This window comes from Podospora pseudopauciseta (assembly GCF_035222475.1).
Source record: "Podospora pseudopauciseta strain CBS 411.78 chromosome 7 map unlocalized CBS411.78m_7.2, whole genome shotgun sequence".
Lineage (NCBI taxonomy): Eukaryota > Fungi > Ascomycota > Sordariomycetes > Sordariales > Podosporaceae > Podospora > Podospora pseudopauciseta.
The window spans coordinates 432897-458043 of NW_026946668.1; the positions used below are offsets into that span (position 1 = coordinate 432897).

Sequence of the window (25147 nt, forward strand, 5' to 3'; positions counted from 1 at the left end):
ACGTTTCATTTGTTTGTTCACATTGTGTCCCCTGAGCCCCTGGACGTTTACCCCTGAATTTAGACCCACGAATTCAAAAATGAAACTCCGGCCAGTATATCCCCCCTCCTTGCTGAAACAAAAGATCAGAACTCGACGGGTCCTCCAGGAATTGCATGCCCATAGCCGGCTGCATGAGAAATTCTTCCAAGGACGGTTCGGCAAGAGCAACTTCAGCAGTCACCTCCAGCCCGCCCATGTCAGGCATCTGATCCCCATCCTCGGCGTGCGGTACGCCAAAGTGACCCGGGGCCCCATGTCCCATGTAAGCATTTACATCGTTACTTGGACCAGCCATATCAGCTCGAGAGTTCTTCTCTTCTGCCTTTTTGATCGTTTCCATCATCAGCTTAACATGGCGGTAGTACTCTCTTGCGGGAAAATTACCGCTGTCTTTGAGTTGAGACATTAACTGGGCTGCATCCTCGAAGCAATCCCTGTCACTGGCGCTATCCTCGTGATCGAGAAGACTGGACACGGCGAGGACGGTGAGTGCTGAGAATAGGCTCTGTGTCAGGTCGTGGTACAAGGCCGGAAAAGCACCGTTGATCCAGCTTTCGGACAGGATGCGGTAGGAATGACGGGCACATCGAATACAGGTGTCGATGAGTGTTTTGGCGGAGGCGGGAATCGGCTTTGGTGGTGAGCTGCTGGCGTGGAGACGCAGACCGTAGAGGAGGATTGGACGGGTGGCTACGATGATGGTCTGTAAAACACGGGGTCGGTCTAAGTAAGGTACCTCCACAGTACTCGAGAGAGAAGCAACTTACCGCATTGAGTTTCAGGTGCAAGGAAAGCATGTCATAATTTGGGTAGGAAGATGTGGTGGTGCTAGTGGTGACCATGTGTAAAGCCGGTGGCAGTTCCTCCACCCAAGCCTTTAGCTCTTTCAACCGTTGCTGCACCTTTGTAAAGAGATCGGCTGGTTGATCCTTTCCGCCGTAGATAGACTGTACGACCTTCATAGAGATGGTAGCCAACTTGGCGTATGCGATGTAGTACCCGGCGTCGCTAAAGTCTCCGTTGGTCGGGGCGTCCTTTTCCACCAGCTTGTTGGACGGCATGTCCACCCTGATGTCTTCGTCCTGGATTGAAGGGAGACAGCCAAGGGTAGCCGCCCATGACCGATCCAGGATGTAAGCCGTCCACCATACTCTGACTCGGTGTTCACGGAGAACAGGATCTGGAAGTTGCGTCGGGGGTATGTTAAGATGAAGACCCAAGAGAACAGCCATCCGGACGGCGCTGCCTGCAAAGGTATAGGAGGCATAGATGCGGTTGAGTGTGAATGAGTAGACTGACTGATCATAGCACCAGTCTGTTAGCGCTGTAGGCCGTTCTCAAAGTGTATAAGCCTACCAATATCAGACGTATCTCGATAAAGTCCATGGTCGGGTGTTCTCCAAGATAGCTCAGGACTTTTGACGCTTGTGCAAAATGACCCAAGCCAGGGAACACCTGACCCGGAGGAACGAATCTAGAAGAACACAGCTCGCCAAGAGCAAAGAGTGCCCTCAGTTTGCCAGCCATGATCGGATCCCTCCAGTTTGGATCGGTAAGGCTGTTTTCCAACGCTCGCAACACCTCACCTGGACGCACAATATACAGACATCTGCTCGCGTGCATCAATGCGACGTTCATGATCAGACGGGCGCGGGAGGGTTTCGGCCATGGCCAGGGTGTCTCGGCCAACGACATGATGGTGTCATCACCAGCGTACTCGTTATGTGGAACATGGGCGAATTGAAGGTCACTTGGATCTGAAAGAGCCTGTCTGAACCTCGTTGCAAATGCTGTGTCGGCCGCCTCGTTGATTGGTTTCGGTGTCTGGGGAAGATCGATGTCCAGGAACCACGGCTGCGCATCAGTCGAGCCATGAAGGGCAGTTGTTGAATCCGGGACAGCGAAGGGCCCAGTTGAGCCGCGATCCCGGCTGGGGCCTTGCTCTTCCTGAGCTGCCGATGGTGTACTGACGCTGGATTCACCGCCACTAGGTGGGACTTCTGCTCTATGTGCAAGTTGAGCGCGCAGCCGCTTGTTCTCACCTTCGAGTTGCTTGATATATCTAGACCGAGATGTAAGCCCGGTTGCTGGTTGAAAAGTTGCATCAAGGGTTGGGATTGCCAGCAAACCTTTCATCGACCCGGACTCGTCTATTTCGATTGGGATAGATGCACTCTAACTCTGACTTCTTGCAGTTTGTGCAGGGCTGTTCACCGGAGCATTTGACCTTCCGAGAATGGCAGCGATGGCATCTGGAGATGTGATATCAGTGGAAAGGTCGAAAAAAGGGCACAAGAAGGGGCGGGGGGCGCTGACGCTGTTGACTTGATCTTCGGAGCTAAGGTCCCGTCATTTTCTCGGTCACCCATTTTCTCTCTGTACCTGTATCCAACACGGCATTTGGCCGGTCGTTGTCATGTGCTGGGCCGATGCTATCTTCATCTCGGCGCGGGCCTGAGTGCAGCATCCGATGCTCGGAGCGACAGTGACAGGGCACGTCCCGCCGTGGATCCAATTCTCGACTTGTTGGCAAGTTGAGTCAGACAGTATCCGTAGACTTAGGCCTTGAAAGTAGGGCTTATCGGTAGCCTCCCAGCATGTTATCGCCTGTGGTCTAGGCCTGGGCCCTGGCTCGTTTGGTTGCAGTGAGAACGACGGTGTGTCTTGACCGTCTCCACCACATCGGCAAAAGAACTTTTGCCGACCACGCTGTTTTCGGCAAGGGTGCTGTGGCCGAGCATTTCACGAACTTCAATATCACTCGGCACAATGCAAGTATGCCGAACTATGGATAACGGTGAGAAAATGTTGCATGAGCACTACGGCAAAAGGCCTGTAAAAAGTTCGTAAGAAAGAAGCACTCATCATGTGTCCCAAAGTCGACGAGATGAGCTCGGTAATGACGTGTTCAGACATTGACGTTCCAAAGAAACTGTATTTAAAGTCTTGAACCAGCGTTAATCGTGATGACTCTCTTGCCGCAGTTTTGTATCATCATCTAGTCTTTTCTCTACATACGGGGCACCAGGCTCGTCAACCATCACCATGCCCTCGTCTCTTTCTGATAGCAATGAGCTTGGCATCACCAAGCACGCCAAACATGGTGGGTGCGCCGTCAAGGTCAACACTGCTCCATACGTTAACCCTACCAAAGAATCACAATCCTCCCTTCTCAAAAGATTTGTCAGAAGCAATCGATGGACTCCACCATGGTGTCGCCAACAACAAGGGCGGGAATTTAGATACAATTCTGGTATTGTCTTGCTATCCGCCTTCGCCAGCGCCGTGGCGGCCGCCAACTTGTACTACACCTATCCTGTCCTCAACAAAGCCGCCGACGATTTTGGTGTCAGCTATGAAAAGGCCGCTCTCATTCCCCAGCTGTTGCAGGGCGGGTACGGCCTCGGCATTCTATTCCTCTGCCCCCTCGGGGACGTGTTTCGACTCCGGCCCCTCATCATCACCTTGACCCTTGCAACCACCTGCACTTGGCTCGGGTTGTGTTTAAGCTCCAACTTTGAGCTCTTCACCACCCTGAGCTTCCTGACTGGCTTTGTGACGGTGAGCCCTCAAATTCTACTCCCACTCATTGGCACACTTGCGCCACCGGCACAACGAGCCACGGCTGTCTCCCTCGTCTTGGCCGGCATGATGATGGGCCTGGCAGTCCCTCGTGTCGTCGCTGGCATCGTCACGCAATATACGCCTTGGCGTTACATCTACTGGGTTGCTCTCGGCCTCCAGTGCATCCTTGTTGCCCTCATGTGGCTTTTCTTCCCCGACTATCCACGACCAGACCCCAACAACACCCAGACCTTCTCCCGCAAATACATGAATATTCTGGGGAGTATCATCCGCATGATGGTCACACAACCGACTCTGGCCTACGGCTGTCTTGTGACCTTCCTGGTCAATGCTGTTCAGGCATCCTTCTGGACAACTCTGACAGCCCACCTCGCCGGCCCACCCTTCCACTTTGGACCCCTCCACATTGGCCTCTTTTCCATGATCGGCATCGGCACCACCATCCTGATCCCTGTGTACGCTCATTTCGTGATTGAACGGTTTGCGCCGTGGTTTTCGACCATCAACGGACTGTTGCTGACCATTGTGACGGTTGCCTTGGACTGCTACACCGAGAATGTGCTGAAGATCGGGGGGCCTATACTGCAGGCATTGGGCGTCGACTTTGGGGTACAATTGGGAAGTGTGGCCTATCGAGCGGCTGTGTACAAGGAGCTGCCGGCCAATCGGGCCAACGTTATTTTTACCGCCTGCGCGTTCATCGGACAGCTGGTTGGTACCAGCATCGGGAACACTGTATATGCCAGGAGCGGTTGGTCAAATGTTGGAATTTTTCACATTGCGTTTGTTTTGGTGACGATGGTGGTTATATTTTTGAGGGGGCCAAAGGAAAAGGGGTGGTTTGGATGGACAGGGGGAGCTGGGCTGCGGTTGGAAAATGGTGGTTCGAAACAAAAGGAGGAGGGTTCCGAGTCGGATGACAATTCGGCAAAAGTCTGATGTTGTTTTGATTGTATGATGGTTTAGATAAAAGTTTTTGGGTTGTCTTTGGGGCCTTTGGCGGGTTTATAATGATAATGAAGAAGACGGTGAAAAGTAATGGGTTAGAGTAAAAAACGTCCAGGATCTCCATGTTCACGAAGGCGCAGGAAGTGATTGGTTACAGTTTGACGAGCTCCAGGGTGCCTATGAAGACTGTGTAGTTTCTGGGGGTGGAATTAGGCACCTTGGGCGGATCATCAAAGAAGTGTTATCAGACTTGATCTGGCAAGCCAGGCCCAATGTGGAGGCAAGGAGTCAGGTAGTCAATGCAGCCATGGTTGGAGGCTTGCAAGACAAGGAGCAAAAGCGAGCAATTAGGGTAACAGTATAGTTATAGCCACGGCTAATCTACACTATACTGCACCTGGGGGCTCTGTTATGATTATTGTCCAACTTTGTGCATGTTATTGTACCTGGGTAGGTAAGGTAAGGTACGTATCCATCATACTAGCAGCAGCCAACAACATGAAACCAAGACACGATGCTACTCCAAACCTCCAGGGTCACACGAAACACCCTACTGTATACTCAGACGAGCAACATTTTTTTTCTTCAGCACTTTCATGTGACATGATGGTGTGCTAAAGATCCTTCCGTCCTGTCACCAACTGCACTGCTAGTAGCCATGGATAACCTTGGAGTGTTGGGTGAATGCAACCTTCAACCAACACTCACCAGGTGTCTGAATACCGCGTATGGAAATTAGCCATCCGGTCTCCATAATGGTTATAACTTTCGATATTGCCACCAACAAAATTTAGTCAACTCTTGGTATACCCAGTTCAGTAGCCCTGCATGATCAAGCGTGGTCGGCTGGCCTCCAGCATCACTGTTGGTTTCTCCAATGTCACTCTCCAATATCATTCCCATTGATGTTGGGGTTTACCAAGAAAAGTCGGTGAATCTTAGACATGGCTGTTGACAATTGTGATGCAGCTTGGCTCATGCTGCGTGGCTGTAGGGTATCGGGAATGCCAGAAGGATTGAGACTCGTGATACATAAAATGGCCCGGGGAGCCGCCGAACTATCTTTGCCTACTGAGTCCATCACCTCTCTGCTTCCACTGCTTCCTCGACACTCACCATGAAGTTCTCGACACTCTCTGGTATGACAACCGTGCTCCTGACCGAGATTGGTGGTGCTCTTGCTCAAGGTGGTGGTTTCTTCCAAAGTTGCAACCAGGATTGGTACATGGAAGGTGACCGATACATGGTGGCCACATGCAGAACCAAGAGTGGTGGTTGGAGGCGGACAAGGCAAGACATGAACAAGTGCATCACCAACCTCAACGGGAATTTGCTCGCGTGGAATATGTAAGCTGATGGCCATGTTTGTTTGAATTTAGTTCAGTACTGATATGCAAGCGTCTAGGGGTGGTTACCATCCTACATGTGGCATGTGCAGCCAAGGCGGCCTCCAATATGACGGAGCACCAAAGAACAGTCGGTTGAACTGCATGTGCATCAACGCCGCTGGTCAGCAAGACTGGAGTGAGCTTGAGCTGAGTAAGGTTTTCCTCGATTGATAACGTTCCAATGGAAACTTGCAAACTGACCATGTGATCAGACAATTTCGTTTCCAATGAGGATGGACATCTATGGTGCTTTGGCCATTGGGCCCCCGAATACTGAGGTGCAAGGGGAAAAGTGATGGAAAGGTCCGGGGTGATGTGTTATTGTGCTAATGTGCAAATGTGGTGAAGTGGTAAAAGAGTAAGGGAGCCAACAGCTCCACATGTTGTCGTTGCAAGAAGGAACGGTGTGCATAGGGAAAGAGCATTTGTGGAAGACACCATATAGGAGGGAAAGAGCTAAAGAAAGAACCAAAATAGGGAGGGACGACGGTGGGTCAGGTCAGACAATGGAAAGAGCACCCCTGGGAACGAGAAAGAATGAGAAGGAGCAAGAGATACTTAGGAAGGAGCAAGAGAAGGTATATTCCATGACACCGTCTCTCACCGCTCTCTCCTCCCAACATAACAGGGCCAGTCCTTTGGAACAACGGTAAAGTAGGCTTTCCACCTCCACTCCTTGGCTTTGTCAACCTGCACAAAGTCATAATCCCTGACCAAAGTCGCACATATCTTGCTGAGCTCAATCTTTGCAAGATTCTGACCAGGACACGAGGCGTACCCAAAACCCCAAGGCACAAAGTATTTCTCCAACCTCGCCGCGTCAGGAGTGAGCCATCTGTCAGGGTTAAACATCCTGGCATCCTCCCCCCAGATCTCCTTACTGTGGTGAATCACCCACACGTTCACGGACACGGTGGTGCTGCCAGGAATGCGTCTGTCTCCAATCACCAAGGGGGTTCCTTTCGGCACTACTCTCGGCAACCCCATCGACGCAGGACCAAACACTCTCAACGCCTCTTTGATGCACGCTTGCAAGAACGGCAAACGCTGGGTGTCCGCAAATGACACTGATCTACCACCGACAGTCCCAGCCTTGGCAGCATCAATCTCCCGCCTGCATCTTGCCCACGCAGTGGGGTGTCGAATCATGTAGTACACAAACGCCTGCAGCCCCGTCGCCACCGTCTCATTCCCCGCAGCCGCAGCGTTGAACGCCGCCGAGTGTATCTCATGCATCTCCATCGTGCCCTTGCTCTTCTCCAGCATGTGGAGCCAGTGCGCCAAGGCATCAAACTTCTCCACGTTGGGATTCTCTTGCCGCTCTTTGATCGCCGTCATGGCCGTGTCGATAAGGTGCCCCCATGGTGTCACTCCCAGCCAGGTGATGAATCTGTTGCTGAGAAACAGCACATGAAACCAGCGGAAGAACCCGGCGATGGAGACATAGGCCGCTTGAGGGTGTGTGTTGGCGATGGTGTTGTTGATGTCTTTGCCCTCTCTCAGAAAGCCGAACTGCTTGGAAAAGATGACCTCGCCGATGACGTCCGAGGTGGCAAAGGTGAAGAACTTGTCGAGATCGATGGGCTTCTTGGAAGAGCTAAACTTGTCGAACCAGTCAAAGAGGAGCTCGAGGGTGTTGCCGATGGCTTCTTCGGAGCGGAGAAGGTTGGGAAGGGTGTATGCTGGGGCGAGATGGCGAGAAAGTTCGTTTTTGACGGCAGGATCAGTAGCTGACATGGGGTTTTGGAAACGCCCATCGGGGAAGGCAATCACTTTGTACCAAGGGGCTTTGTGTAGAGAAGGAGAAGCGAGGACTTTCTTGATCGCGTCAGGATGGCTGATGCTGACTTCATTCGGAGCGATACGGACAAAGTGACCTTCAGATATCTATCAGCTGTTTGCTTTTTTTACAGCCAGTAGTACGGAACACCCACCATGCTTGTCATGCAGCCTGATGAGCTCTAAGTTTTGGTCGCCCTTGAGAATGTGAAGGACGTGCCATATTCTGGTGAAGCTGGCCGTGAATGGGCCGGGAATATCGCTGATTGGAGAGCAGTATCGCCGCCAGAAGAGCAATGTGAGGAGCAGAGTACCAACCAGACCGGCCAACTGAGAGTGGCTCAGGCCCAAAAGGGCGAATAACCCTGTCATGTTCGACGTCACTTCAGAATACGACCCGATGCTCTGGAACTGTGGCTGGCACAGGAATGCAGTAGGATGTCGGTAACACTCGGACTTGGGGAAGCCAAAGTGAGAGAAATCCTTTTGCAAGAATTTCCCCTCTTTTTGACCAACAGTGAGATCGCTTGTGGGCTTGCAGAGAACTTGTGATGGCAGGGGTGAGATTCCCACTCTGTCGGCGGGGCTAAACCAAACAGACCGACAGGACGGCCAAGAAGTATTTATGGATTCTGAATGGAAGCTTCATCTGCTCGATTTCTTTGGAGGCATAACCATAGATATGTGGACTCGAGTCGATACACCAGCACAGAAAAGATTGGCAGTGCGTGTTTTTCTGCTTTTTCAACCTCTATAATAAGGTACTTATCACTCTTATCGGTTCTTATCGCCCCTCTTACCCCCTAAAGCCCCCCTTCCGCCCTGTCCTTTCCATGTCTCTTTGATCAAGTCGGCAGCCTATAAATGTTTCAACACATGAAAACAGTTTCCGGGCAAGAGGAAATATGTGAATATGAGAGTACCACAAAACCTACCTTCTCCCCAATCACATAAACCGTCAATTGCGTCGTGCCCCCCGGCAAAATCGGGATAACACTCGCGTCCGCCACCCTCAATCCCCTGGTCCCATACACCCTCAGCTCATCATCCACAACCCCACCCAACTCCCTCCTCATCTTGGCCGCCGTCCCAACAGGGTGCCACGCTTGCGGTATGTAGTTCGTCCTGATATACCCCCCCAAATCCTCCCTGCTTGTCACCTTGGCGCCCGGCGCCGTCTCGACAGCGTGATATCCCGCTAATGGGCCCTCGGGACCGAAGAAGCGGCGGTAGAACTCGAGGTAGGCGATCATGAGGTCAGTGTCGACGGGGTTGGTCAAAGCGCGGTAGTCGACCACTGGGTCTGGGGCATCAATGTTGTCGGGGTCGACCGAGACGGTACCGCGGGAGATGGGATGAAAGTTGATGGGGTTGGCGCCGGGGGCGGTACCATACCCGATTACCCAGTGGAGGAAGGAGAGGGAGCCGGGGGCCGAGGAGAGCATTTGCTCCGCGAGGAGGTTGCTTTGGGCTTTGTAGCCGCGGAGAACGGAGCTGTCTGTGCCTGGTGCTGCAAAAGAAGCTGGATCCTGGCGAGCGAGGGAAGAGGCGATGGCGGGAAAGGCAGATGGTGCCGCGATGGGGAGTGGAAGATCTGCCACCAGACCTTGACCTTGTCCTTCGCTGGGCGGGAGATGGGTCGAGTTTGAGGTAGGTGGTGGGGGTGGTTTTGTAAAGTTGAACCGAATAGGGGGTCCGATTGGGTGATCTTGAAAGTTCGCACCCACCCCAGGTAGGCTGACCTTAACAGGGATTTTGGCCTTCTTTAAGAGCATGCGTGGACCTACTCCGCTCAGTTGCAGAAGCAGAGGCGTATGGATGGCTCCTGTCGATATCACAACTTCTTTGTTGGCCTTCACAGTAACTCTCTTTTCTGTGTCTGTCAAGATGCACTCGACTCCAGTTGCCGCGTTCTCCTTACCACTCAGGACTATCTTGGTAGCCCGTGCGCTTGTCAAAATGTCATAATTTGGCCTGTTCAGACCATCCCAATGGCCAGTTCTGGAATAGGAACGCTGTCGGGTCTTTGGATCCACTGATAATGGGTAGTAAAACACTCCATGGTTGCCGGCGTGTCCGTCCGCTGGGAATGGAATTCCTGGCGTTTGGATGAGACCGTCGTAAATTGTTTCTATGCACCAATCTCATGTTAGTGTCTGTCCTACTATGAAGTTGAAGGCCCTTCAATGCTTTAAAAACATACTGATCGCAGGATTAAGACCGCCTGGGAACGATGCGTAGAGGCGGGTGTCATTATACTGTCCCCAAGCCTGAACGTCGTACGTAATGTTGAAGTCCGCGGCAAGTACCGGGTTCGGGGGAACAAAATGGATTGCCTGTTGTCGTCAGTACATGGCACTCATCTTGTGACGGAAGGTGAAGAGGCTAGGTGCCTTCTTGAAGTAAGGGAGCAATTCTTTCCAGCTCCAATTCGAGCCATTGTTTCCCAACTGATCCCAGATGCCATAGTCCTTTACAGTGCCACGCATCACAGCCATACCGTTGACAGCTGAGCTGCCGCCCACGCCAAAGCCCATGCCCAGCGGTATGGTTCTGTTGTTTAGACCTATTTGTGGAACAGACGTGAGATTGTACAAATGCGCAGTTTGACGGTCGCCATTGGGGTCGGATGGATTCCCTTCCAATGCAAGTCAGTACTCCCGAACAAGTAAATGAAAATGAAGTTGGCAACCTACAGAACCTTCCATGTTCGATCACCAGGACAGAGTCTGTTTACAATGAATTAGCATTTTGACACACATAAAGCAAAGTATCCGACGCGTACATTCTGGCAGCTCAGTCAGACGATCTGCAATTGTAAGACCAGCGGTTCCAGCCCCGACTACTATGTAGTCGTATGAATCTCTTAGTTCTTCGGGAGTTTGAACATGCCTCGCCCTGAGCACCGAGTCTGGGACCGCCACTGCAACAGGCAGGATCCTCGTTATCAGGGAAAGGGCAGCCACGACAAGAGAGATGTTGAATTTACGTGCCATCATCACTGACCGTACGAAAGCAACATGGCTGAAGACACGATTTAGACAGAACAACGCAAAGGACTTGGGCGGGGTCATGATTTGAACTTGACTTACCTGACCTTCTTTCATTGCCAAGAGACGGCTGCGTCGGTGCAAGAGACGTAATGATTGTAGGTGACACAAGATGCGAGTAAGACGCCCAAATTACCATTCCTCCAATTAGTTGCTAGTATTGCTGTGTCTAATGCATCCATTGTCTCGTTGGCTGCATGTGGACCGTGAAGGATTCAAGCTCTACTGGCGTACATCATCACAATACTCCTGAACAACTACCACTATTGGTAGAGTCACTAATGCAACGAAGTGAAACGACAGGCAAGAGCGAACTCAGTTCCATGATATTAACACTAGGTATCACCACCGACTCCACAAAACTCCTTACTATCGTACAACTTGGTTGGCAAACTCTTGCAGACAAGGAAAACGGGGGAATCTAGTAGGCCACCTGGCTGTGGAGGCCATCCAGCTCTCTGGCCCAGCACCTGTGCTGGGCAATGTTGTGGAAGAACTTCTCCATAAAACCAGCACCGCCCTTGACGATGTCCACCGCCTCACTCAAGCTTCCTGGCTTGGTCTCACGCATAGTCACGACACCATAGCTGTCCTGGACCTCGGCACTCTCCGAGACACTAACAGCTGGCAGGCCGATGGCCTTGTTGACGAAGTCGACAGCTTCGCCTGTGGCTCCAATAGCCTTGAGATGACCAAAGGCCTCCCTAATCCAATGCAGAGCTCTGCCGTTCTTGGACAGAGCGCGAATGGAATCAACACCGCCGGGAATGAAGATGGCGTCCACCATGGTGGAGCGGAAGCCTTCCAAGTGATGATGAGGTGTGGTGCTACCAGCTCCACCGGCGGCAACAATCTTGCTTCTCTTGGTTCCGATAACCAATGGGATGGCCAAGCCAGCCGAGATAGCAGCGTACGCAGCTGAGTAAGCGACCTGATCGTACCCATCGGCAACCAAGATGGCGATTCTCCGGGACGCAATGGTAGGCTTTGATCCGGGGAACTCTGTTTGGCTCAAGCCTGGTGCCTTGCGGCCGTGGTTGGGACGGCTGGCCTCCTTGGGGGGCTCACCACCAACCATTTCGGCGACTGTCTGGGCGAGACCCAAGTCGATATCGGCCAATCGCGTCACCATGCGCTCGTACACGACAGGATCCTCACAGTGGTCAAGTTCGAATCCCAGGGCGTTGATGATGTGGTTCTTCTCAACCGCCGACATACTGTTCCAGAACAGTTGCGCCTGAGCAAAATGCTCCTTGAACTTGGCACTGCGGGCGCGGGCCTTGATGCCGGCAACCTTCTCAGCGTATTCAACATACCCGCCTTCCTCGTGAGTAGCAGGCTTGACCTTCTCAAACCGGTTGGGCCAGTAGTTGACGGTGCCTTTGGTGATGGTGTGGCGCATAGCACCATCGCGGTTGAAGTTCATGACGGGGCATACTGGGCGGTTGATGGGAAGCTCCTGCCAGTTGATACCCAGACGGCTCAATTGTGTATCGAAATAGCTGAAGTTACGGCCTTGGAGAAGAGGGTCATCGGAGAAGCCAATACCGGGGACGATGTGGCTTGTGCAGAATGCAACCTGCTCAGTCTGTGGGAAGAACTCGTCTGGGTTGCGGTTGAGCTCGAACTCGCCAATGTAACGCACGGGTACCAGATCCTCGGGCCAGATCTTGGTAGCATCCAAGATGTCGAAGTCGAACTTGTGCTCATCAGCTTCAGGGATCACCTGAATACCGAACTTCCACTTGGGGAAGACACCGTTCTCGATGGCCTCCCACAGGTCCTTGCGGTGGAAGTCTGGATCCTGGCCGGCAAGCTTGAGGGCCTCGTCCCAAATAAGAGAGTGCACGCCGAGTTCAGGGGTGAAGATGAACTTGACAAAGTGACGCTCTCCCTTGGCGTTGATGAGCGTGAAAGTGTTGACGCCAAATCCTTGCATCATGCGGTACGAACGAGGAATACCTCTGTCGCTCATCTAACGGGCCCGGCATGTTAGCTCTCCAGTCACGTCAACAGAGCCATCAGGTCACAACTTACCGCCCACATGAACATGTGCGTCGCCTCGGTGTGGTTGTACTGGAAATCCCAGAAGTTGTTATGGGCTGTCTGGGCCTGGGGAACCTCGTTGTGTGGCTCGGGTTTGCCAGCATGGATGACATCGGGAAACTTGATGGCGTCCTGAATGAAGAACACGGGAATATTGTTGGCGACAATATCCCAGTTTCCTTCCTGTGTGTAGAACTTGATCGCAAAACCTCGCACATCGCGAACGGTATCAGCGCTGCCACGGCTACCGAGCACTGTCGAAAACCGGATAAAAATGGGCGTCTCGCGCGATGTGTCGGTAAGGATTGGAGCAAAAGTGACATCCTCGGCACTCTCGAAGAGCTTGAACTTGCCGAAGGCACCGCTGCCACGGGCATGGACGACGCGCTCTGGGATTCTTTCGTGGTCGAACCTGTGGATCTTTCCAGGTGTCAGTTGTGAGTTGGCAAGAAGTGAGCCATAAAAAAACATACTCTCTCGCGAGCAAAGGGGTCTTCCAACAGCATGGGACCAGTCTTGTCGTTGTTGACGATCTTGAGCCAGTCATCGGCAGAGGTCTGCTTGACACCATAGTCTGTTGTGAGGCGGGCCTTATCTGACATCTCCTTGGTCTCCTTCTGAAGGTCGGCGACCTTGTCACCCCCTCGGGGCCCAAGAACGGCGTGCTGTACTTTCTCCATGGAGGGCAAATAACTGGCCATACAACGTGTTGGTCGAGCTGGAGGTGTGTGCAATTGGTGGGCGAGGGTACTGAGAGTTGGTGCTGGGTAGCGCTGATAGGATTCGGGATGGAAGAGAGAATCAGTATACTACAAGAATTCCATTGATAGAAACAATGGCATCTGGGGAAGCTGCTATAAAGGTGCGGTTTGGGGCAGCTGGCACTTCAATGTCCATGACGTCAAAGAAGACGGAGGACCAGTCGTGTCAGCGGGGTATTCACCCCGGTGGGGGATTGCAATGGCCATGATTGGATGCATGCTCTGGCATTCCCATCTGAAAACATCTCGATGAGCCCGCCAGTCACGATCGTCCCGACTTTATTGCTCATCCAGAGCTTGTTGCACTTGCTGCAAATGGTCAAATGTGGATGCAAAAGCTGCGACTTCAGAGTCTCTGATGTCATGCAGCCCAAATAGCTCCGTCTGGCCCTGATTGGCCAACCAAGCACAACCCTGATGCCCTGGAACCCCCGCCCCCACCTTCCAAGAAGCCAAGAACACACCCGAAAGGGAATTTCATTTTCAGGTCCAGGCAACATCCATTAGAGATTAACCGTTTGTTCATTATTACATGCCTGGACATAAACTTCTAAAATAACGCCCTTGAAGTATACAGCCCCCCTCAACTCACTTAGCAACGTCTTCCATACCCTCCATAACCACCATGATGTCGCCCGCCTATCTTCGGCCCTGAACCCATCATGACAGGCCCATGTCTTCTTCGACCGCCCCCCATCATTCCGCCAAACCCTCCTCCGCCGCCATAACCATGTCCTCCCCCGCAGCCGTTTTGGACTACCACTGGTCTGGGTCCTGCGCCATAGGCACCCCCGTAGCGACGGGATGATTTAGATCCAAAACCGAAGCACATGGTGTTTTGACTTGTGAATGTTGCAGCTTAAGGTAAGTATGCTGACAGTTGGTGGTCTGATGTTGACTTGTGGCAGTAGACGTTGATGTGTGTTTTGAATTCTGGTCCTTGATCTTTTGGATGGAAATCGTGTGCGTGGCAACTTGGTTGAGGTTGAATGTTCTGTGATGAGCCCGTTGATGTGTTTGATGAGAACCTTCAACTGTTCATGTCTTGACAGACTTTATATCCCCAAGTCTTCAGCGTTTGTCTGGCTGGCGTCGTCATCGCTTCAACCATATCTCAAGAGTGAGATGGTGAGGACGCAAGCCAAGCTAAACTGTTATCACTCTCAACTGGGCATGATGTCACTCTAGCTTTTGAGCCTCTGTGAGATAGCGAATGCCAGCTTCGAAATGTGGGGTTCAGGTTGAAACAAGCTTCACGCTCGTCCCGGTAGGGACTTGGGACGCGACGACAAAGCCGACAAACCAAGGAGAACCAATCGCCACCCTTGCCGAATTCCGGTCTATTCGTGTCTATTTCGTTTTATCACCGGATGCAAGTGCCGTTGCCAACAGCTGGTCGGTAACCAACTGAGCCTTGTGCGCGAAGCCCATCAAGTCATCACCATACTTTTCTTTAAACTTGCCATCAAACACCTCTACACTGACCCAGCCCCTAAAACCTGTTCTGAGCACTGCTTCAGCGAACTCCACGATTGGGAGGTATCCCCCGTCATATCTTTGGTTCTCAGTCAGCTCCAGTACACGCCAAGTGTTGAGTCGTGGAGCGGAACTTACGGCAGGGGTCTCCAGTCGTGGCTCCATCTCCCTCTAGGTCTCAGGCCTTGTTCTACCACATCTGCCAGCGGCTCATCCATCTTGTATGCGTCACTTATCTGCAGGAAATAGATCTTATCCGACGGGACCGTGCGCGACAGCTCTTCAAGACTGTCCTTATACCGCACGGTGAGGTCTGCAGCCGAGACCCCTTCAATGAGACGTGACGCTGTAGTTGGATCTCCCCATTCCCCACCAGCTGTCTGGAATGTATCTAGACACAGTCCAATGTTAGGCCGATCAACCATCTTGACAATTTCCCAAACCTCCTTCCATGTGGGAGCCCGTGTTGCCCAGCACCAATTCTCATAAGCAAGTTTGAAGCCGTGTGGTGCAAGCATATCGGCCAGCTCCCGGAGGTCCGCTGCCAGATCCGAAAAGGAGGATGAGATGCCCGCCGAGTCGGACGAACCAACTTGGAGCATGTCAATGCCTGTGGCATCCATGATTCTGATCCAGCCTTTCGCGCGAGCAAACGCGTCCTGACGCTCACGGCTTCCAGCAGGCCAGCCTTCAAAGTTTGCAAAGGGTTGGAGGACCATGATGACAAGTTCGTGGCGGCTGCAGAGATCCTTTACTGCCTTTGCTGCCTCACAGAGGGTATCGTAATCGTCCTCGGCGACATCGCGGCCAAAGTGCAGCGTAGCGTATGAGAGCAAGTCTGGGAAGGAGAGTTCTATGCCTTGAAAGCCGGCTGCGCGGATGGCTTCGATCTTTTGGTGCAGTGTGTGTTTTGGCAAGCCGATGGAGCATGATGCGAAGGCGAGGGGAACCTGTGTTGTCGACATCGTCATCCGTTTGGATACTTGGGCGGGATTTCGATATTGGGCGAACAGAGGTGGTAAAGTGAGGCCACAAAATCACCTTTTAGGAGACTTTCGAGAAAGTCGTGACTTCGATGATGTCAGCGTTACTCGACACCACCCCACACCATCACCCTTCAACCAATCCCGACAAGGGATCAACAAATGCAAAGAAGAGGTCGAGCCATCATCGAAAAAGATATATCATGAGCATCATCACACAAAATGCCGACTCTAAAGAAACTTGGTTCATCTCTCGCCATCCCATGACAATGCCGAGCAACTCTCCACCTCACCGACACGGGCAAAGACAGATATTTTGTAAGCATCACCATGGTTGTCAACAAAATTGGCATGATAGACACAGGCTCCATGAGGGGCATGATGTCTCTCCTCCCAGCCGACCACAACATCCACGCGCACTTTTACGACCCCGACCGCCCCAACGTCAAGAAGCTTCTCTCTCAAGCAGCCGACACAAACCACTCAGACAAAATAACCCATCATGAAGTCCACAAGTCTCTCTGTTCGGCTTTCCCTTCCGACTCCCCCAAGGTCTTCATATTTTCCATCCCCCACGTGTGGAGCCAGATGCCAGCATTTCTGACTTATCCCCGTTCCTCAAGAAGGGCGATATCATCATGGATGCCTCAAATGAGCACTACCGCGCCACCGAGCGCAGACAGGAGGAGCTCAAGAGGATCGGGGTGCATTACATTGGTATGGGTGTGTCTGGAGGGTACCAGTCCGCAAGGCAGGGCCCAAGTATATCTCCGGGATGAGCTGATCAGGCGCTGGACGCCGTGGTGCCATTCCTGGAGAAAATAGCGACAAAGGATGGGAAGAGAAGACCATGTGTGAAGAAGCTGGGGCCAGGCGGGACTGGGCACTACGTCAAAATGGTTCACAATGGAATCGAGCACGGGATGATGACGGCGTTTTCTGAGGCTTGGAAGTCATGATCACGGGGCTCGCTCGGCATGAGTTACGATGAGGTGGGCGACGTCTTTCGAAAATGAAACGATAATGGTCCCTTGAGAGGGAACTTTCTGGTTGACATTGGCGCTCAAGTGTGTAAGATGAAAGGAAAGTGTGGTGAGCATGTACTGGGGGATTTCAATGACAAGGTCGTACAGGACGTCGACAATTCCGAGGGGACTGGGACGTGGGCTGCTGAGGAAGGAATTCGATTGCATGTGGTGCACCCGACGATAGCTCTGTCTCGCATCTTTCGTGCGGCATTGACTGATGCAGCCAAGAGAGAAAGGATCAAAAAGGCACTGGGCGGAGGTGTTCAGCCAGGCAAAATCAACGGCATTGTGGGTAGGAAGAAGTTCGTGCAGGAGGACGTCCAGCAGGCGGTGTATGCCTCGTTATTGATGTCTTTCATTCAGGGGCTACACATGCTGTCAAGGGCGAGTCAGGAAAATGGATGGAACATCAACTTCCTAGATGTTCTGCAGGTCTGGAGGGCTGGGTGCATCATTCAGAGCGATGGTATTGTTGATTTCCTTGAAGGCGTCTACAAGACCGGCAAGTTGGACCATGATAACCTAGTTGCTTCCACGAGTGTGACCGAAGAGCTTCAACGAGATTATCCGGGACTTGAAGCAGCGGTATGGCGAGCAATTGAGGCAGACCTTCACGTGCCGGCGTTGAGCGCCAGCCTAGAATACTTCAAGTACTCAAGCTCCACTAGTCTTCCAAGCCAGTTCGGTAGGTTCAATTTTTGATACGTATCTTAACCCATGCTAACTAACAGGCGCCTGACGGAGGAAGCCGAACTGGATTACTTTGGGGCTCACATGTTCAACCTCAGGTTCGAGGGTCCAGGAAAGCCCGAGACTGGCAGTCATCATTTTGAGTGGAAGAAGGCTAAAGGCAGTCAGGAGACGTAATTCCATGTTCAGAGCGACCTTGCTCAGATTCATTAAGTGCCGTCAACCAACCTAGTGACTTCGCCGCGCCTTAGCCGCTCCTTGGCTGAGCTGAAGTATTATCAGACCGAAGTTGCGTCTGAACAGACAATGTTTACAATGGCTGAAGTACGACGAGGACCATCGTTATGTAATGTATTAGAATCTATGTACCTACGGTGCCACCTGATGTGACTGATAGGTATTCCATCATTGTTAGAATAACCCGCCGGACAAAGCTAGTGGACTCGATGAAAGAGCCACTTTGCAGCGGTGGAGAGACTTGACCCTGCAGCTCCATCTTGTGAACTACTTGAGGGCCCTGGGATGGGTTTGGCCGGACCCTCTTTGATGAAACCTCGAGTCCTAAACTACATGACACTCAAGTAGGCACTGACGAACTACACCGCACTATGTCCACGGAATGCGTTGCGCTTACTCCTTCGTGTGTCTGTCCCGGCAAAAGCAATCCTTTTCAAGTTGAAAACAGGGGCTGGGGGTGATGGGGTCTTGCTATTACTCTCAGCAGCCAGCTGAGAGTGAGACAAATCCGGACTCGGTGGTGGAATGTCGGCCTTTTCGTCTCTCCTTGCCGAGAGAGTGAAAAAGTCACGGATAAAGCTGTGGTCCAGTTTCCGAGGCCGCCTGTCCTCAGTCCAGTACCGCTCTTCACTGAGCTCCTTGGACAGATGCTGTCTGAAGAACCGATCTTGCGATACCCACCACGTCCGCCAGAGAATAAAGATAATAAAGGTAAGTGGGAGCGCAAGGGCCCAGTAAAGCCAAAATCGTTCTGGCGTTTCGGGCAGCCTATCACCATCGTATTCCTCGTCATTCCATTTTTCAAACATGGCCATGCCAAGGAGGCTGGCGATAAAATCACCCGGAAGGAACAGGGCTGTGATAACAGCTAGTGCTTTGAGGGAAGAGGAATCTCGAGTCGAGGTAACTGCCATGCGAGCTGTCAAGATATTGTCTTCCTGCTGCATCTTGGCATAGATCTGAAACGCTCCGTTAGCACGTTTGGTCAACTAGTAGAGCAGAGCAGACTCACAATATCGATCTGAGATTTGCATCGAACTTCCAACATGTGTCGTTCAGTTTCCAGGCTCTTGCACAGCTGCTGTAGACTCTCGAGGTACTGCCTGATCTCATGCCAATGGGCTGACATTGGATCCTCAATGATGCGGGCACGAGCAAGACCTGTTACCGTCCGTCCAGATGCCGAGATCAAAGCGCCCTGAAGGTCGGGGCTGTCAATGTCATTCTCACTCTCGTACCTCACTTCTTCTAGCTCGTCACCTGCCCGCAAAATAACACCAACTGCCCTATCCATCCAGGTGATTGTGTCCAGCAGCTTGATAGACCTCTTGAAGGCGTCGTGTGCGTTCTTCATAAGCTCAGTGGGCCGCTTTGGATGACTGTACCCGCCAGTTGCACCTGAACTGGTCGAATTCGACCGGCTCTTTGGGCGGGAGTCGATCGTTTCGAACCCAGCCATGCGTTCAACATCTTGCTCCACCTTGGAGATGTCCTTCTCATTCTCAGCCACGGCGCGCTCAGAGAGCAAAAACTGCATCTGGAGCAAAACAACGGGCGTGACCAATGGGTGGGCCCAATGGGGTTTGCAGGCCTGCATTCGTTCGCCATACTGCTCCAAGTCATCCACATCATGAATGTGCGGGTCATAGGACTGGCGCAAGAGCATTGTCGCCGTTCGGTCGGGGATGCTGTATGTGAAAGACATAAAGTCGTAGGCTGGCCGCGGCTCTGTGGAGAAGCAGAGGATGATGCTAAGCTTCTCGTGACGCTGATCCCAAAAAGTGGACTCGGTCGTGGTCCGGCGGAGATATTGGATTGTCGACGGGTGTAGTTTGAGGGCTTCGTAGTCAGCACGTGTGAGGTTCAGACCGTCGAGCGCGCCCTTTTCATCGGAGCTATAGTTCAGGCTGCGCCGTGCTATCACCTGCCTCACACGGCCTCGAAGTGCTGGATGTACGTGGTCGCCCTGGAGCACAAACTCGCCATCTCGGTCCACAGCATGGTTTTGTCGCAGAGCAAGCTCAAACATTCCACGCCCCTCCCAGTCCTCGGACAAGGCACACCGGCTCACCTCGCCGGCAGAAGACCCCGCCGAGGTTGGTTGGAACTGCTGGATGCGTGGTCTGGTGAAGGCAGCATACTCGTGGTAGGTAAGCTTTGGCGCGCCTTCGTGCACCAGGATGTCGCTTTCAAGGGCGTCGGTATCGTAATAAAACATGGCTGTGTGCCGTCGCTTCCGTGTGCCGAGAGAGTTGCCCAGAACTTGGGAGCGTCAGCCAACGCGTCGCCGGCGGTGTTTTCAAGCATGTTCAAATCTTTGTGGCGGTGAGATGCCCAGACTTCCACGTGGACATCCATGACAACCCACCCTTGGAAAAGGAGGGGTCGGGACGGTGATGATCAAATCCACACTTCCAAGGCCGTGGCAGAAAACAAATGGCTGGATCAAAAAGACTTTTTTCCATAGCCAATCGTTGGCAAGGCGTCGTTGACGAATACCCCACAGAATCCCCACAAGGATCCGCATCAACCCGTGTCGCTACATCATTTAGGGATGATAGTCCATAATTGCTGTTTTCAGCCTGAAAAACTGTCTTCACAACATTCACAAACTCACGAGAATTCATAATTAAGGTGTTGAGGCAAGCTTGACAAGCTTTTAGCAACAAGGATCGCTTTCTTGGCGGAGGATGATACATGGAAGCTTTGATGTTGTTCATCTCTCCCCAGAAAGGAAACCCGGAAGCTTGGAAGCTGAGATCTTCACCCATCAACGAGAATGATGTTTTTCCTCAGGGTTCAAGCCACAACAGTGTCCAATTTCCAATTTCCTTTTTGGAATCTTCGATGGGCTGGATGGCCTCACACTGTGGCTTTGTGTGTTGCTCAAAAGTCAAGGCATACCAAACGGAGACGGGTGTAATCTAGTAGGCTTTTAATCCGTCCCCGATGCTTTTCACCACGCTTTCCCATAGAGCAGAGCGAGTACGAACAGTCCAATAGCTATTTGACCTGTCTTGTAAATAAGTGAACTGCCCCGAAGTATTCGTTTGCACTTTACCACCTGATATACATATAGATAGGTAATCTAATCGACCACGTCTTGACTCCTCGCAGTGAAACCTTGACCCCATCATCTCACTCTGTCCTTATTCCTTTAGGTACTTTATACCAAAGCGTTCAAACTCAATCATGACAACCGAATCTAACCATATCGGCGCCGAAGCCATTATCGCTCTTGTTGGGGTCTGTTTGGCGGGGCCAGCAGGAGCTGTGGCCCTTTTGAAATGTGTCAAACGATTCAGGAAAGGACCCCGTCAGGGAGACTGCGAAGGTAGGAAACACTATCTTTTACTTCAATTGTGGTCACGGCGTGTTGAATCTTCCGTCATTGCAGTAGGGTATAGTTCCGTTCGCTCTCCTTCCTGCCCTTTTCCAGTTGATCAACAATGCCACCGTTCAGCATGCCAAGTGCGGCCAAACTTCACTCGAACGACGATACATTTACATTATCATTGTGCCCTACCACCCACACCTGCGCAGAAGAAGCTGGCATAAGCAATCATCCCTCTCAGTGATTAACGTCTCAGCGATTCAAATCAGATAGGGAGTCTATTTTCCAATCATGTAGGTATGTTGTACGGCAGCGAAGATGTTAATAATTGCTGTTATTATTAAGTACAAGTTAATCAGCTCCAGAGAGCAACACCTTTTCCAGATCATTTACATGTGGACCTCGGGCCAAAGCCCTAAACACCTGACTGCCAACCCACAGGAGTATTGCTCCCACAAGGTACTTGTTCATGTATGATGCCCTTTCAGCAAACAGCCACCGTCATCTTTCCCCCAGACCATTTCTGCCCACATGTCTCCACCTCACCCTTGGCAACGTCTTGGACCCCTGAACCCCTGAACCAAACAAAATACGATATGAAATTTGCTCACGCAATCCTCCTCCAAGCAGGCTCCCTCTTTTCCACCTCTTCCCCCTCCCTCCTCCTCAACCCGCTATCCATCTTCGGCAGGTACGGACTCGTCTTGGCATATCGCCTCCACGCATCGCAATTCGGCACCAGCTGATCCAACGGCATCATCCTCTTGATCTCATCCTTCCTCTCCAAGAACTGCACCCCCAGACCCATAGCCACATGCCACCCGATATGGCAATGCATCAGCCACACACCAGGGTTATCAGTCTTGTACCCAATCACCAGCCAGCTATTCCCCGGCATCTGCACCACGTCTCGTCGAATGGGGTTGTTGAACGTGAGCTGGCTTTTCATTGTGTTGATGTTGAAGGTGCCCGACCCGATGCCAAGGGTGAGAAAGTCGTGGCCGTGGAGGTGGATGGGATGGGGCAAGGCGAAGTCGTTTTGGATGACCCAAAAGACCCACTGGTCGGCTTGGGGGACGTCGATGAGGTTTGCCGCTCCCGGCCAGGAGCTGTTGTTCTCGAGGACATACTCAAGGATGGGGTGGTCCCACTCGATGTTGATGGGGGTGTTCTTGACGCGCCACTCAAACACCTGGCCCCGGCCGTGGTTGGGGAACTCGAGGGTGACGGGGAGGGTTCCGACCGCGGAGCCGGCAAAGGCGGTGGAGGGCACGGTGCGGGTGAGGATGGGAGAGAAGCCGGTCTCGCCGTTGCAGGTGGCGACACGGGGAGTTCCGCGGTTCGTCGGGAGGGCGGTGGTGCTCGCGCCTTGGTAGCTGATGATGGCGGCCGGGAAAAGATTACGGGATCGACCGCAGTTGTTATTGGCTTCGAGAGTGGCATTAAGCCAGTAGTTGCCCACAGCTTGGTTGGCCTCGATGATGACATCGTAGCGCTGGCCCACGGCCATGAAAAGGGAGGAGCGCACGACTGGATTGACTGGAACAAGGTCGTTCGTAATCACGGTGAAGTTGTGGCCTACGAGAGAGATAACAAAGGAGTTGTCAACACTGGCATTGATGAGGCGGAGAAGATGTTTCTTGCCGGGCGTGAGAGTGAGACGGTCGTAAGAGCCCCCACGGCTTGCGCCAAGTGGATGAATGTTCTTGCCTCTGAAGAGGATATTGTCGCTGTCAGGAGGAGGGCCATTGCTGACCAACTCGGCTCGCAGGTGAAGTCGATCAGCAGTTTCGTGATAGTAGTCATTGATCATGTAAGGGCCGAGGTCGATGTCATAGTTGGCCGCTGCAGGGCCACGCACGATCAAGGGTCCTACAACACCATTACCATATTGGTTGGAATAATGGCTGTGATACCACGAGGTGCCATATTGGGTGACGTGGAAATCATATGTCTTCATGGATCCAGGTGGGATAGGACACTCGGTCACTCCGTTGGCACCATCCTGGTTACTTTCGCCGTACTGGCGAATTCCATGCCAGTGAATAGACGTTCTGGTCACGAGTCAGAATTTAATACAACTGCCATTGACTGCAAGTATATCGTACCCGTTGTCTTGCATGTCATTGTACACATTGACAATGATATAGTCACCCCAATCAGCTTCAATCGTGGGTCCAGGGAATTGGTCTGCCAGCATGTTAGGAAGCGACATCAGAGAAGAGTGAATGGATGATAACGTGCTATTGATGAGCATCGCTGGTTTCCTGACACCATCCGGACCAAGCCAATTTGTGACATTGGTGATGTGAAAGTCGTACTATACAAAGTATGAGTTCAAGTCAAAAGTTCGGGATAAGACGAGGGGGCCACCTACCACTCGGTTGTTAAATGCTGGTGGGTTGATGTTGTCATAATCTGTGCTGATGTTCCAGTTATTCTTCCAACACCGTCGATTTGTGGCATTATTTTGCCCGCATGGCTTGCCTCCGGGTATGATGGTCTGCCGGGGGAGGAGGTGTATGACTGGAGAGGGTGCTGGTGAAGCCACAATTAGTGTAGCAGTGGCCAGCAATACTGCCGAAACTTTGGTGAGTCCCAACATGATGATGGGCTTGAAGAAGGCAAAGGTTTTGATAAAGGAGGTAGGTAGACAAGAGGGTCATGAGAACCATGGTGGTGAAGGAGTCCAGATTTATACCTGTTTCCTTTACAATGCGGCACGGACAGGCGGTTCTACTGGCCTACCTCCACAGCATGATCGGATGCACAGAACACCATAGTATCTTGTCTTGTTTCCGTCTTGCATCCCAAGATAGTACCCCCAATGTTCTCGGTACTGCATGTTTACGGTCTCAGGCTTGAAACTAAGTCCGAAGTTCGCAGCCCACTTGTCAGAGACGGGATTTTAGGACAGGGGGATGCAGATCCCAGTCTGCTTGTGAGCCTTGGCTGCTTTTCCGTTAGTCCACCACATGACGCATGTCAGAGCATGAACTATCTCTCACAACTTGTTGGTGATGGTGAAGTGGGCAGCCGGCCCGGTAAGACGGTCCGAGTCCATGGTTAGCTGAGGGACCCTGACTTTGATGGAGAATACGGGCCTATGAAAGCGTGTCACAAGCGAGAATAAGGTAAAAGGTAACAAGCCACAATGCAAGACGAGCAGCAATAGTCTGCCTCGAGTTTGTGAGGCTGAGGGAACCCGTCTCTTCTCTGCATGGAACTATCAGGGGGTCAGCATCAGCTTGGTTCGAGGAGGACTGGTAGGATGCGCCAACGCATTCCAGTCCATGTACAACCGGCACCGTAGAGTGTGTTTGGGTCCCGGAAAGCCAAGATTGGACTACATATAGAGACCGGATGGTGCCGTGTGGGGGTCAGCCATTCCAGTCAAAGAAGACCTTCAGCGTGCTATCAACACTTGAGGCGAATGCGCGGTTGCTCTGATAGCGGAGGCTCAAGGCAACCACTTCTGCCAGTCAAGCAGTGTTGACCATCTGATTACGACCTCATGAGAAGCTACGGTCCCGAGTGCAAGACAAAGTTGCCGTTACTATTTTTGGTCTTGATCAGGGCTGCCGTAGGTAGGTGCGGGATGTTTGTCAATGACAGACAGATCTGTGTTCCGAGGCAGTTGGCCAATCATGTGTTGTTGACAACTCGAAGCAAGTATTCGTAGCACCGGCTCTGCCGAAAGTACTACCGTGGCTCGTGTTTTAATCATGTTCGCTTACGAACTACCTTCTCTCTGATGGGCAGGCAACACGGCATTTAGATTAATCGACGGGCAGACTGCA

At 52.2% G+C, this 25147-nt stretch overlaps 9 protein-coding genes across 9 annotated transcripts; 2 read left to right on the forward strand and 7 right to left on the reverse strand.

Annotated features, from left to right (window-relative positions):
- Positions 1–11: 11 nt before the first annotated feature.
- QC763_704280 (uncharacterized protein) lies at positions 12–2569 on the reverse strand. Its single transcript, XM_062915427.1, has 4 exons — positions 2359–2569; positions 2172–2294; positions 1399–2104; positions 12–1340 (listed from the first exon to the last, which is right to left on the reverse strand). Exons 1-4 carry the CDS (start codon positions 2409–2411, stop codon positions 489–491), a joined length of 1734 nt encoding a protein of 577 aa, XP_062761180.1. The 5' UTR covers positions 2412–2569; the 3' UTR covers positions 12–488.
- Positions 2570–2938: 369 nt separating this feature from the next.
- Positions 2939–4952, forward strand: QC763_704270 (uncharacterized protein). Its single transcript, XM_062915426.1, has 2 exons — positions 2939–4560; positions 4691–4952. Exons 1-2 carry the CDS (start codon positions 3088–3090, stop codon positions 4937–4939), a joined length of 1722 nt encoding a protein of 573 aa, XP_062761181.1. The 5' UTR covers positions 2939–3087; the 3' UTR covers positions 4940–4952.
- Positions 4953–5692: 740 nt separating this feature from the next.
- On the forward strand, positions 5693–6134 carry QC763_704265 (uncharacterized protein; the record flags this gene model as incomplete). Its single annotated transcript, XM_062915425.1, has 2 exons — positions 5693–5922; positions 6014–6134. 2 exons carry the CDS (start codon positions 5693–5695, stop codon positions 6132–6134), a joined length of 351 nt encoding a protein of 116 aa, XP_062761182.1.
- QC763_704260 (uncharacterized protein) lies at positions 5985–8439 on the reverse strand. The gene is made up of 2 exons (XM_062915424.1): positions 7898–8439; positions 5985–7840 (listed from the first exon to the last, which is right to left on the reverse strand). The coding sequence occupies exons 1-2, from the start codon at positions 8112–8114 to the stop codon at positions 6564–6566; spliced, it is 1494 nt and encodes a 497-aa protein (XP_062761183.1). The 5' UTR covers positions 8115–8439; the 3' UTR covers positions 5985–6563.
- Positions 8440–8516: 77 nt separating this feature from the next.
- Positions 8517–10849, reverse strand: QC763_704250 (uncharacterized protein; the record flags this gene model as incomplete). Its single annotated transcript, XM_062915423.1, has 6 exons — positions 8517–8600; positions 8678–9873; positions 9946–10078; positions 10136–10380; positions 10439–10471; positions 10528–10849. The coding sequence occupies 6 exons, from the start codon at positions 10847–10849 to the stop codon at positions 8517–8519; spliced, it is 2013 nt and encodes a 670-aa protein (XP_062761184.1).
- Positions 10850–11025: 176 nt separating this feature from the next.
- Positions 11026–13909, reverse strand: cat1 (catalase 1). The gene is made up of 3 exons (XM_062915422.1): positions 13312–13909; positions 12830–13258; positions 11026–12767 (listed from the first exon to the last, which is right to left on the reverse strand). Exons 1-3 carry the CDS (start codon positions 13537–13539, stop codon positions 11214–11216), a joined length of 2211 nt encoding a protein of 736 aa, XP_062761185.1. The 5' UTR covers positions 13540–13909; the 3' UTR covers positions 11026–11213.
- A 358-nt stretch (positions 13910–14267) lies between these two features.
- QC763_704230 (uncharacterized protein) lies at positions 14268–16178 on the reverse strand. The gene is made up of 2 exons (XM_062915421.1): positions 15214–16178; positions 14268–15154 (listed from the first exon to the last, which is right to left on the reverse strand). The coding sequence occupies exons 1-2, from the start codon at positions 16044–16046 to the stop codon at positions 14950–14952; spliced, it is 1038 nt and encodes a 345-aa protein (XP_062761186.1). The 5' UTR covers positions 16047–16178; the 3' UTR covers positions 14268–14949.
- Positions 16179–17803: 1625 nt separating this feature from the next.
- On the reverse strand, positions 17804–20509 carry QC763_704210 (uncharacterized protein). The gene is made up of 2 exons (XM_062915420.1): positions 19026–20509; positions 17804–18972 (listed from the first exon to the last, which is right to left on the reverse strand). The coding sequence occupies exons 1-2, from the start codon at positions 20229–20231 to the stop codon at positions 18373–18375; spliced, it is 1806 nt and encodes a 601-aa protein (XP_062761187.1). The 5' UTR covers positions 20232–20509; the 3' UTR covers positions 17804–18372.
- A 1445-nt stretch (positions 20510–21954) lies between these two features.
- On the reverse strand, positions 21955–23952 carry QC763_704200 (uncharacterized protein; the record flags this gene model as incomplete). Its single annotated transcript, XM_062915419.1, has 4 exons — positions 21955–23401; positions 23456–23537; positions 23592–23667; positions 23725–23952. 4 exons carry the CDS (start codon positions 23950–23952, stop codon positions 21955–21957), a joined length of 1833 nt encoding a protein of 610 aa, XP_062761188.1.
- Positions 23953–25147: the final 1195 nt, after the last annotated feature.